At 44.5% G+C, this 13,232-nt stretch overlaps 2 protein-coding genes across 2 annotated transcripts in view; one reads left to right on the top strand and one right to left on the bottom strand.

Moving 5' to 3' along the window:
• Nucleotides 1–13,232, top strand: part of CCDC178 (coiled-coil domain containing 178) — a 298,022-nt gene that overhangs the window by 50,049 nt on the left and 234,741 nt on the right. Inside the window, exon 15 of the mRNA XM_042463191.1 lies at nt 2,804–2,949. Coding sequence (XP_042319125.1) covers nt 2,804–2,949 — 146 coding nt within the window. The remainder of the gene's footprint in view (nt 1–2,803; nt 2,950–13,232) is intronic.
• Nucleotides 1–13,232, bottom strand: part of SPIDR (scaffold protein involved in DNA repair) — a 1,328,422-nt gene that overhangs the window by 1,314,692 nt on the left and 498 nt on the right. The window lies entirely within an intron of this gene.

Genomic DNA, 13,232 nt, shown 5'->3' with positions numbered 1-13,232 from the left:
GGTTGTCTTTCATAGTTACCCATTCCCTCATCCAAGTTCGATTTCTATGTATCTGGATGTTGTCTTTCTTTCTTTCTCCCACTACCCTGTAATAAACTCCTTTTTATATTTGGACACTTGGCTGCATTGTTTTAAAATGGAATTTCTCATTAAAACCTTCCCCCACATGCAAGACTGCACAGTTGCTAAGCTACTACTTGAGTTCTTAGGATATTTCATAAGGTTTTGTTAACTTCTGTGTGTGTGACGCTTTTGGGCATGCAAATCCAAAAACATCCCCCCCCCCCTTTTAATAGGTTAAAGGGAGAGGCCCTTCACAGAAAGGCTCATCAGTTCCCCAAGCAGTTGAAGAAACCAGAGTGTGTTATGAACTGTCTGCAATGTATAATAAACTGTTTTCAAGGAAGGATCTATGAAGAGAAGGAGATCTTCCAGTCTGGAAACACATTCTGACCCACATGCCCGATCTGCAACAAATACCTGTTTTAAAACATAGCAGTTTATTCCCAAGCCCAATTCAAGATGCTGTGTTAAGATTTTAAAAAGCCTAAATGAATTGAGCCTGATTACATCAAGGGACAAGTGTTCTCATTCAAATCCCTTGACAACTGAGATAATCCCGTAATCTCTCCCTGATGAAATTTCTAATGTTGAGACTGTTAAACTCTCCAAGAAGCAGGTCTTTTGCTGTTTCAGACTTGGAATCTAGAATTCCCTGTCTTTCTTTCTTTTGGACAGTAGGTTAAGTTTGCTTTAGCAATTGAGTTACCCATAATCTGTTAGATGTTGTTTTGAGTCCCAATATGGAGAAGAGGTGAGGTGAAAAGAGAGTGATGGATTGATGATGGATGGCATTTTGCCTAGTATTCCATTCCCTATACCCACAACTCTGTGTATATATGTGTGTGCACCTACACACATGTGTCTGTACCCAAATACACATTTATGCATGTGTGTATACACAAATACACATGTATCTTGGCACAGAGGCAAATATCTAGCCTCAGTGCCAAGCTTTGATTAGCACCTTTTTGGAGCACATGGTCATTCTTGAGTTGTGAAATCAACTTCAGAGGGAGAAACTCAGTAAGAGTTTCTATCAGGGAAGATCTACCATTGTGATTGGAGTCCTTTTCTTATATCTTCAAAACCCAATGTTAATAGGTATATCCCAATAGAATATTCATCCTCATTATATTTGTGCAAAGAATCCATGTACTGAAAGAAGCACTGCTATTTGGGTTATCATGTCTCTTGGTCTCATTACTAGAGTTTACCATTGAAATATTGGGATGTTTCCAAGTCAGGTTATGGCTTTGCCCCTTATCTGCCAACCTTCCCCTTATTACTATATAAGAAGAGCAATGGAGGATAGGGGATCTTGGGGATGGCTCATCCACAGCATCACCATGAGTCAAGGTTGACTCAAGGGCAGCTAACAACAATAATAGTGTTTTCTGCTATTTTACAATCTATTTTGTAAAATGTCACTTTGTCATCATCCACTTCTGAAATTGTGTCAAGCTTTTCATGTGGTCCTTCTTCATCAAGTAATACTCATTTCTCTGCAGTTACTCAGATTATGTCACTTTCCATATTTCAGCAAACTCCTCTTCTGCTAAGCTTCCTTGTGCAATTATATGTATCACTGTTCCACATAAAAAAATCACTGATTCTGATCTAGCCAACTTGCTTCCTATGCATCCTCTGTTATTGGAGTGGAATTCTTACAGTGGTTTTGGTCTGTTGTTCACATTATCCATTCAAATATTTTCATCCTCGCCTAATGCATTAATAGGAGAACAATCATTGCTAGCCATTTTAGAGGACTGACTTACACAGCCAAATGGCCAAAATATCTATAGTTCAAATATCAGGAGATGGCCTCTCTGAAAATCCCTTTTTTAAACATGTAGATTACACCATTAACATGGCATTCTAACATGATCAAACAAGAAGACCTTAATTTCTACTCCCAGCAGAAGTATTTATCAAGAACAAAGCCTTCCAATAGCTTGTTAGTCTTTTGATTCATTCATTGCTGCCAGTAATAATGCAACATCTCCCGACATTGGGAACTGGCTAGGATCATATTGCAATGCCTACATGACAATTGCCACTGTCCACTGGGTCTTTATTATCATTAAAGGAGACAGCACACCTATGTGAGACTGTTTTGTCTCACAGGCTATGTGACACTGTTGTGTTTGTTGCTTTATCAAAATGAATAGTAACATATATGAGCATACAAATTAGGAAGGAAAGGAGGTGCTCCCAGCAGATCTCTTAGCCACAGAAAGTTCTGAAGCATGCCATGCATCTGCAGCATATGGTGACCCTGGGATATTTTTCATTAATATGTTTTGTTCTTATGATCAATCATGACAATTATAACTTATTCAAAGCACCCTGTTGTACTGTCCATGTGAGATCATGATAGAGAACAAAAATACTAATGAAAAAGACGGTGTTAAACAGTGTTCAGATGCTTAAGCAAAGATTTTTCGATTATTGCAGATTTCTGGTTGCCTATTCATAAAACATATTTAATAATAGTAACTTTGATGTATCCGTGTGTGTCTACAGAAGTGACATTATTCCAGTTGCACTAAAGGTTTCAAATACACTTCTAAGAACAGTTTTATTTGGGGGGCTATTTGGATGTATACAATTTTATTCATTGATGCACATAATTAAAACACAATACCCTGAAGCACATAATTTAAAAAAAGTGTCAGAATGTCTTGCCCTGCAAACTTCACAAGTATATTTTTATTTATATTTATATGTTTATTTATTTTAGGAGAAATATTTAGATATTTCAAACCAGCTTGCTAAAGTTAATGAAGATATTGCAAAATATCAAAATGAAATTAATAAATTAACTGCTTTAAACAAAGGAACACAAAAGCAGATGGATACAACAGAGAAGTCTATAGCAGAGTTAAGGTAAGAGCTTCCGTTCCTATAAATAGCTGGTGTTATCTGCCTTGGGTCCCTTTCTGAAAGGTGAAAGGCATCATAGAAATGAAACAAATAAATATATAAATAAAATCTGAATGGTATCCCTCTGCTGACAGGTTTCCATCAGCAGTAGAGGGAGAGGGATAAACTAAGTTATTAGGTTGTATCCTACTGCTGTCCTTTTAACAACAGAAGACATTCACCAGTGAATGGTGATTCTATATCTCCCCTTCACCCCACTGTGGTATCCAATTGATAGTCCTTTGGTGTCCCATATGAATCCAGAGAGTCAGTCCAGTCCTTTGGAGCAAATTGGATAGGTTTGGTAGACTGAAAGAAGACAGAATAGCTGAAAATCAACTTCTCTTGTTTCACTGGTGAATGCCTTCTGTTGTTAAAAGGACAGCAGTAGGATACAACCTATTAACTTAGTTTATACATTACCTTTATATACTTCCTGTAGATAATATTGCTCAGTATTTATTAATAAATAGTGCTGTTTTGCTTACAGTTTTTCTACCAAGTAGAAACTGTTCATGATGAATTATCTGTCTTGCAAATGGTATTTTGGCATAAAATTGTTTATCCCAATCTAATAAAATTCATGGTCAGTTGCATCTTTAATTAGCAGATGGTTATTCATTTTTCTGTTCCTTTGGAAAAAGGAATTGAGTTCTTGATTTCCTGGACTGATATGTTTAGAAAAAAAGAAATACAAAGACTTCTGTGCAGATGATAATATCAATCAAGCCATGAAAATCCTGAATAAATACGCATTCCAGTGATCTTAATCTTTAAGGATAATAGGTATGCTATACAAGATCAAAAGTGGATGGGGGGAGACTTTGTGCTCAGGAATTGTAAATAGGTTTACACAGTCTAGAAAATATTGTCTCTTTAACCTATGCTGAATATAAGCTACATGATAAATTGCCCAGCTGGGGATATGGTAGAAATAGATCATGGATATGTGATAAAATATAGCCTTTAAGTTAAGGGGTGTGTGAGCTATGCACTGTACACCTATTCCACTACAGCTTAATGTGACTTGTTTGACTATGGAGGGATTCTCACAATACAGGCTGAATTCACCAGTAAAATTAGGTATGCAACTAGTGTTGGGTGTTTCTGGCACCAACTGAACACCTCTGTTTACTCAGGCATTTTCCTGGTAAGTTTTGTGGCCAGTGTGGGCGGGGCTGGCGTAGCTGGCTGCATAATGAGGGCAACTCCTCAGCTCCTCCCCCTTCCCAGCGGCGAGACAGTAATCCCTTTGAGACTTTGTGCCAGTGCAACAAACTTTAATGGTAACAAACACCCGGTTCCCTAAAGTGTCTCAACAAACAACCTTTCCCTTGGAGTACTAAAGGGGGCCATAGCCTAGGTCGGCCTAGTCGTGGGCTTCCGTCTCCGAATGCGTAATGGCGTCGCCTCCGGAAGGCTTCTCTAGCGGGCTCCAGGTCAGCCTTCTCGTTCTCTCGGGGGTCGGGGCCCAGTTTGCCCTGTTCCCTTGCGGGTCCCCCAAGCCTTCCAAGGAGTTTTCGGCCCACTATTCACTCCTCCAGTCTGGACAAAGGAAAGTCCCCTTCTATCTAGGGGCCCTTAGAACGACCTCTTCGTGAGGTCCCTTCCGACGCCCTCCTGACCGGGCCTGGTAGAATGCAGGCCCTCGTCCTCAGGGCGGTTCTGGTTACCTCTTCTCTCCTTCCCCGACGCAACGCCACGACCCCTCTTCCGCCCAGGCCTCTCCCCGCGCGTCTCTCTCCTCTCTTATTCCCTTGGTACAGCCTCTTCTCTGCCCGGTCTTCCTCTAGCCCGCGCTCCCACCTGACCGTATTAGCCCCGTAGCCCTCGTTCTTAAGGGAGCCCGCCTCACACACCCCCCCCAAGAGGGATGATGGGGGCGTGATGAGGTCAGGGGCTGCCGAGAAAAAAAATCAGCTTGTGTGTAACAACCCGTGCGATGCAACACCGTGAACGCATACGGTGCAAAGCCAATACCAAGCGGATCTAGGTGGCTATCTTGCTAGAAGCCACCAAACGAAGGGAGCATGGTCAGTTACCAACTGGAGGGTGCCCCCCAGGTATCTTGGTGAGTAACTGCCCCGTTATGGCCAAGGCTCTCGTCTATTGCGCAACTTTTGCTCTGCTGGTTTCAATTTTTTGCTCAAATATTCACCGGGTGTTCTCCAGCCTCCAATCGTGATAGGCACAGCCCCCATTCCGTTCAGAGGCTCAGTGGTTGTAGGACAAAAAGGTTAGAAAGTCTGGGGCTCTCAGCAGGGGAAGCCACATAACTGGGCTTTTAAGTTCTCAAAAGCCTGTGCTCTTTCCATCCACCTAACCTCCTGGGTTGCCCTGTCGTAGTTAAATCAGTCAAGGGCCGCTAGATGGCGGCAAAGTGAGGTAGACCTTCTGTAGTACCGCAGTCCCAAAAAATGCGTACTGGTTTCTTGGTCTGAGGCACACCCCGTCTTGTCTGGAACTATTTTGTCATCTAGCGGCTTATGTTTCCTGGCCCACCAAGTGGTCTAAGATTTTACTCCGCGCAGAAATGGCTTTTGGGGGTACTGTAGACTGCTCTTCTTAGGGCTTGTGTACCAACCCCGAGTTTCAGATGATCTTCACGAATCACTAAATATTTTATCATCAATGTGGCCGCAGCACAGAGGAAATTTTTAAACTACATCATCAGCCTTTGGAGGTGGCCGCGGCCATGTAAACGAATGGCTTCTACGAATGAGTAACTTTTGGGTAGCGAGGCTGTGTTTCTCTTTGGCTTGTGACGTGCTTGATCTGCCAATAGCCCTTGGTTAAGTCCAAAGAGATAAGACTGGGCGGGCCCATTGGTTCCAACAAGGTCATGCTCCGGGCGGGTAGCATCAAATTTAGAGATGCATTCAGTGCCTAAATCTAGACAGGAATCTTCCGTCGCCAGCTGGTTTGGCACCATTACCGGTAAGCTCCTCCACGGGTTGTGGAGGCTCATGATCCCCATTTCCAACATAGCCTTTACTTCGTTTTAATGAGCTCCTGCCCTCCAAGGCCAGGACCGTAAGGGCATCCTCCATTTCCCCTTCTTTTGAATGGCATGCTGCCATAATCCGTGATCCCGGCTGCTTAAACAGCCTCAATTCTGTTCTGTAATGGGTCACCTGTTTGTTGTTCCTCCTGTAATTCAGACAGAATAGGGGACTTCGCGGTCCCTGGGCATCCTCCACTTGAGGCCCTATCATCCACTCTTCTTCCTCCGACTCGCCGTCCGTCTCCGAAAAGGGCCTCTCGGGACCCTCCGGCCTTGAGAAGAGATATGAAAATCCTTTCTTGGGGGATTCCATCCTGTGACGTCGTAGCTACTGGACCCACCCTTTGACGACACAGGGGGACCCGCCATGTGGCGAAAGGCTTAGCCTTTGGGTGGGCAACAAACCAACACCTGCGGTCGCCTGGTAACTCTTTTCCTTACTCTTGCATGCATAGAAAACGCTGGCTTGTTCCTCTTGAGCCTTGCGAAGTTTTCCCGGGCTACTGCCCTGCTCCTGCTCCCAGGTGCTTCCTCATCGGTAAGGACGGAACTGTAGTTCTGACTGGGGAATGGATGTTTCCTTCCCACCTTCTTTAACTATGTCTAAAATGCTCTGGGCTCCCCATAGATAGCTCGAAAGGAGAAAACCCAGAGAGACGGAGGAACTTCTCTAAATGAAACAACAAAGGCTCGAGTAGGCTGAGGCAATCCTTGGCAGCGTTTTCCATAATTTTTAACATCCCGTTCAGGTTCGATTAAATCTTTCCACATCCCGTTGCGAGAGTGGTAAATCGAGGCTTAAATGGTCTACCGCCTAACATTGGGGTGCCACATCGTTTAGAGACTTGGCTCATGAAGCTGTGCCTTGATCCGTGAAAATGTCCTCGGGAATCTACTAGAAAATATTTCTTACTCGGCGCAATACGAGGGGCCTGCTTGACGAAGAGGAACCGCTTCGGATAGCGAGTAGCACAATCTACCACATATAAATAACGAAAGCCCTTGCTGCTGGGTTAATGGGCCCCACAAGTCCATAGCGATGGAGAAAACGGTCCTCAATAATTGGCAAGGCATATGGGCCTCCGGGGCCCCTGTTGGGACCCGAAATACCTTGACTGGGGGCAAGAATTACAGAAAGCTTTACTCAGCAAACACCCCGGGCCGAAGATCTCTGTGTCGACTCGTTGAGTTGTTTTGTTCCACCCAAATGGCCTGCCATGGTATCTCATGTGCCAACCTCATTACTCCGCTCCCAAGCTTGGGGAATTAAACTGTGGTTCAGGATCCTCTTCCCCTCGTCGGGGGGGCCCGATATACGAGGTCTCCTCTTAGCTCAAACCTGGGACTTCCCCTCCGTGGGCTCCTGAGCTCTCCGAAGGCCTCCCGTAAGAGAGGGGTCCCTGCTGGCCGGCCACCAACTGAGCCCCGTTAACTCCTGCGATATCTATGTTACCACTTTCTGAGCCTGCCCTTCCAAACTTCTTCTTCTTTAGCAAGCGCCTCCAACCGGCCAATCCTGTCCCAACAGGCCCGCTCCGTAAGGAGGGTACTACTCCCACCCTCAACTCGGGTCTGCCCTTCTACGTCTACTTGCGCCCAAGCGCTTGTAAGGTTCAAGTCCCCAGCACACACCTTACTTCACCACGGCTCCCTTCTCCCTCGTTGAACCTCGCTTACTAAGTCTGCTCAAACCGAATCACCAAAGCCTCCTTTCCTGCATTTACCCTTATCTGCACCAATGGGGCGCCCTCGGGGTCTTTTACTTACTTGGGAAGCCTCCAGTGTCCGCCGCGGGAACATCCATGACGACATCCCGTCTTACGTGTCCCTCTTGTCACAGGTGTAGCATACCACCGAACGCCGTGGGGTCCCCTGGGGCTCATGGGAGTGAAACGACCGCGTCCCTTCTGGGCTGCCGGGTCCCTGCTCTTCGCGGGAACGAGTAGGTGGTCTCTGGCCAACTTCACCAAACCCCTCCCGACGGTCAGAGTTCCTTTGCCGTCCGCTTAGGGGACTCCTTCATCCCCTGCGGGTACGTGGTCGCTCCACTCTCTTCGCCGAGGAAAAGCGTCCACAGGGTACGCTGGCCTCTAGTTTGGGCTTGTGACATTCACCAATTGCGAGCCTGGGGGGGGGAGAGTCCCACGAGGCTCTACCAAGACCACTCTGCCACTTCCAGGTGGTCGCTCCGTGGTTCAGCCAGCTCATCCCACGGGCCCGTATCTTTTGTCCCAGGTCCTGGGATGCAGTCCCGGTTTCCCCGGAGTCCCGGGTCTCAGGCGGTATGTGTGCTCTGAAATGTCAGGGTTTGGAGATGGTTCCTTCACTTGTGATATACTCGGGCATCCTCTACCGCCAGGGGTATTACGGCCTCCGGGGGGTCCCGTTAAGCAGGAGTCAGGATAGGCCCACTGCTCTTGAGGCCATTGAGGCAGCCAACACTATCTTCGAACGTATTCAGGAAAGCCTCCAATCGCTGGGGCCCATCTGCATCAGCGTCAAGGGATCAATCCCACCGGCCAAGGTAACCCCCGGCTCTGACCTCGGCTCCCGAGGAGCCCCTGCTCTCCAAATCTGTGCAGTTTTGTAACCAGTCTCTCTTGGGCTACGTGCTGGGCGCTACACACTTGCGCAATGTTTGTGAGTGCTGCGCGCACTTGTTGAAAAGGAGTTGCTGCGGCTCTGCAACCAGCAGAATAATTGTTCTTGGGTGGGTCTTGGGCCCCGCCTGGGGCGGTGCCCGCATTCTCCACAGTGTGGCGGGGCTGGCGTAGCTGGCTGCATATGAGGGCAACTCCTCAGCTCCCCCCTTCCCAGCGGCGAGACAGTAATCCTTGAGACTTTGTGCCAGTGCAACAAACTTTAATGGTAACAAACACCCGGTTCCCTAACAGTGTCTCAACAAACAAAACTCTTCCCTTCAGAGTAACAAAGGCCATAGCCAGCGTCGGCCCTCAGTCGTTGGCTTCCGTCTCCGAACTGCGATAATGGCGTCGGCCCCTGAATGCTTCTCGCGGCTCCAGGTCAGCCTCTTTCTCCTCGGGGTCGGGCCCAGTTTGCCACTGTTCCCCTTCGGGTCCCACCAAGCCCCCCAAGGAGTCTTTCGGCCCACTATTCCACTCCTCCAAGTCTGACAAAGGAAAGTCCCCTTCTACCTAGGGTCCCTTAGAACTACCTCTTCGTGAGGTCCCTTCCGACGCCTCCTGACCGGGCCTGTAGAAAGCAGGCCTCCGTCCCTCATGGCTTTCTGGTTACCTCTTCTCTCCCTTCCCCGACCGCAACTCCACGACCACTCTTCCGCCACATGTCCCTCTCCCCGCCGCGGTTCTCTCCTCCTCTTATCCCTTGGTACCGCCTCTTCTCTGCCCCGTCTCCTCTAGCCCCGCCTCTCCCACCTGACCTTCATTAGCCCCTTCAGCCCTCTCTCTTAAGGGAGCCCCTCATACAGCCAGAAATGGTCATAGCGCCAACGAGATGAGACTTGTAGTAGGCACTCTTTGCCACTGAGGCCACTTGGCTTCTAATGAGAGAGATGAACCTAAGAGCACCCTGAGAATACTCCTGTAGAAGCGTGAAGCACCATCTGGGACAGGTAAACTATCAGAATTCCAAACGGAAAGTGTCATAGCCAAAGGACTTCAGTCTTTCTAGAAGTTATTTTTGGTTGATTAAGACTCATCCAGACCAACACTGCATGCTGATGAACACCCAACCCAAATGACTGCCTCAAGTTACATCATATTATGTTAAAAATAATTGAGAACAGGATCATGACCTGGCACCCCTACAGCACAGTTGCCAAGGGTAGGATATGCATCCCCCCAGTCCTATTCTCTGGAACTCAATCAAGTAGAAGTGGAGTCACTATAAGACAGTGTCCTCTACTCCACCTCATGGAGCTAGTGTAGGAGAATACATAGTATTAAAAACGGATGATTAGGGAGGAAACAACGTGCACATTCCCCTGTTTCTGTCCTGAGGTAGGTCATGAGTATAACCAAGGTCAGTTCCATACTTCAGATGATCCAGATTGATTTCACCTATATAATTTTCTGTAAGGTGACCATATTTTCTGGTCACAAGATCTCAACCAACAATTGTAGAGCAGAAAGGTTGTCCACTTCATGCATTAAACCCTTAAGATAATTCATTGAAGTCTTTTTGATACGAGCTGGAGAAATACATGTTTTTCTTGTTGTTGTGTATTTTCAAGTTTGTTTTCTGACTTATGGGACCCTAGGGCAAAAGTATTGCAGAGTTTGCAAGATTTCTCAGAATGGGTTTGCCATCACCTTTTCTGAGGTTTGTCCATGTGGGGTTCCTTGGCTGAACAAGGATTTGAACCTGGCTCCTGGAGTATTAGTCCAGTGCTCACACTACTACAACCACACGGATGCGTTACATGTTTTTCTCCCTCCCCATTAATTAGAATCTGAGGTCATCTATTGTAGTTGAATGGTAGGAAACAGGATAGATAAAAGGAAAAATTCTTCACATAGCACATAGTTAAACTGTGGAATTTACTATGACAAGAAACACTGATAGACACCAACTTGAATGACTTTAAAAGTTTAAAAGGGGATTAGACAAATTCATGGTGAATCAATAGCTACCTGTCATGATGGATAATATCCCATCATATCAGGCAAGAAATTATTTTGTCTGAAGGGACCTCTACTCTTAATTGACATTTTAATTTAGACATGCTCATACCTTCCATACTCCCCACTGATTTTATATGACAAGGTAAGTTTGGCTGCCTCTGTTAATCTTTAATACAACCTACCTATTGCTGGAAAGAAGTCCTTGTGAGGAAACTTTCGAAATTTGGGAGAACACAAGTTTAGAGATTTCTTCAATGGAGTTTAAAGTTTTTCCCATCTTAGCAAGAAACTTTCCCCAGTACAGTGCACCCTCCCTAAGGCGGCGCTCCATACGTGGCTTCCAGCTTAGTGGGATGTCACGTGATGGAGAATGAATGGTGCACGCACCCATGGTGCGCACACTCTCCTGTGCATGAGCATGAGCCCCATTCAATCGTGCTATTCGACTTACGCGGGGGGGGGGGGGGTCCAGAACAGATCCCCTGCCTAAGCCAAGGGTGCACTTTATGTCTGAATATCATGTAAAATTTCCTGCTCTCCCATACTACCATAACTACTTCCAGCACTAGTGCGGCTTCACACCAAAGAGTTGTGTGTATAAGCAGAATTCTATTTGCTGACACATTATCTTGTACTGAGTTTAAAACAGACTTATATATATTATTTTGCTAATTTCTTGCTGCCACTTAAGTGCAAAGAGTCTTACAGTCTTTTATAAAAATTTAATAGAAAAAACAGTTTCTATTAGAAGAATATTTACTTACCAATAGACTATTGACATTTAACATTGTTATGGTATTTTGAGACATGAATTTTTCGCTATGGCAGTGGATGAGAGAACCCCCTTTTCCAGTTTCTGTACAGGCTTCCTTATGCTTCCTTGTGATATCTATGAAGGCACACAAAGTGAAAAAATAGATGTTTCTTAGTGGTCTTTAATGGCCCATTACACCAGCACACTTGTTGTCTCTTTACCTCCTCCTAGGTTATACCTATATATATTTGCAAGTAAATACATGTTACAAAACCACATAAATCCCAGTACTCTATTCGGACAGGAAGTTAATTTTGTAGGCGGCCCTGGAACCTTTAATACTTTGAAAGTGGAGAATGTGGGAATTCTGAATTCCTGGTATTTGTACCAAAAAGCCTTGAATGTGCCATTTTTTTGAAACGTCTCATGAAGTTATATTTGACCTTGACTAGACTGAGTTTACAGCTGAGAATATGATTTATAAATTTCAAGGTCATCATGAAGCCAGTTTAAAGGGGAGGGGGGGCAAAAGAAAAACTGTATTAATCAGATGGAGTGGGGAAAGAGCCTCTTGTACTTGAAAGCGGACAAATGTATTGTTTATATCATTGTTTAACATAATAACTTTCTTCATCAGATACACAGAGTGAACAATGAAAGTATTATACCAGTACATAATTTCACTGCACAGGTCCATCCACAGTGTCTTCTTTCACGAATTTGCAAAAGCATAATATGTACAGAGAGTTATGACAAAATGTTTTGATTTAAAAGTTGTAGGACTTGGTTTGAGCTGAACTCCTGTAGTATTTATGGATCACTTAGAGACAGTTCCTTGAGAAATGTACACTTAAAAACCTCATTATATATATATCTATATATATAATATAGTAGAGTTTTTACATCTAGCAAGAATATATATTAGCTTTGCTCATATTTTACATTTTTTCTCTTCTAGCTCCCTAAGTCGCATGTACCCCGTTATTCTGAATATTATAGGCTCAGAGCTGTTTTAGACAGCAGGGCTGCAAAAGAGCCTGAGATTTAGAAATCAAGTATGCAGTGGATTAGACATTAATTGAACTATGCAGGCCAACTGTCTAACTCAGTTTTAAAACAGCTTCTGTTTTTTGTTTGTTTCTTTCTATGAGCATCTAATCCTTCTAGGTAAAATTTATTGAGCCATTTGCTCTTCAGCAGCACCCCCACAACAAACCCAAATTGCTTTAAACTCCTCTGAGTTTAAAATCAGTTTGTGGTTCGGCAGGGGGAGCTGCGGAAGAAGAAATGGCCCGATAAACTATACTTTACACATTTACACACTATACTGGATCACAGCCAATATGTGACAGTCTAACCCTGAAATTCTATATAATATTTTTAAGCAGTAATGATATATATTTTTTTTTCTAAAGGATTAAATAGGCTAAAATAAAATCAAAGGAGCAAATGCCTCAGACACTAGTTGATTTCTCCATAATCGGCTGGACATATATTGAAAAAAAAGTTAAGACAGACAACAGAATTTGAAGCGCAGCTGTGGAAAAGACAGGAAAATCTTGAAAGCTAAGAAGGTTTGTGCAGTTTTAACTATTCTTTTAAAAATATTTTTTTGAGAATTCATTACACATTTTGTATTACTGTCAATCAAAACTTCAGCCGAAACAGAAATTTCAAAAGATGCCTAATTCAGGGCACATTTCACCCAAAAAGATGTCACACAAAAATGGCTGTTTCCTTCCAGTGAATAGAGATCTGAGGGGTGAGGAAGTAGACTTAAGTCTACAAAAGCTTCATGCTGTCAACTTCTTCTTCTTTCCACTAGTCTCAAAGGTGCTACAAGATGCTACAATCTGATTCCACAGATTAACATGGCTATAATCTT

Source organism: Sceloporus undulatus, chromosome 4, assembly GCF_019175285.1.
Source record: "Sceloporus undulatus isolate JIND9_A2432 ecotype Alabama chromosome 4, SceUnd_v1.1, whole genome shotgun sequence".
In the NCBI taxonomy this organism is placed as follows: Eukaryota; Metazoa; Chordata; class Lepidosauria; order Squamata; family Phrynosomatidae; genus Sceloporus; species Sceloporus undulatus.
Note: the sequence above shows the minus strand (reverse complement) of the source record. Positions and strands in the feature narration are given on the sequence as shown.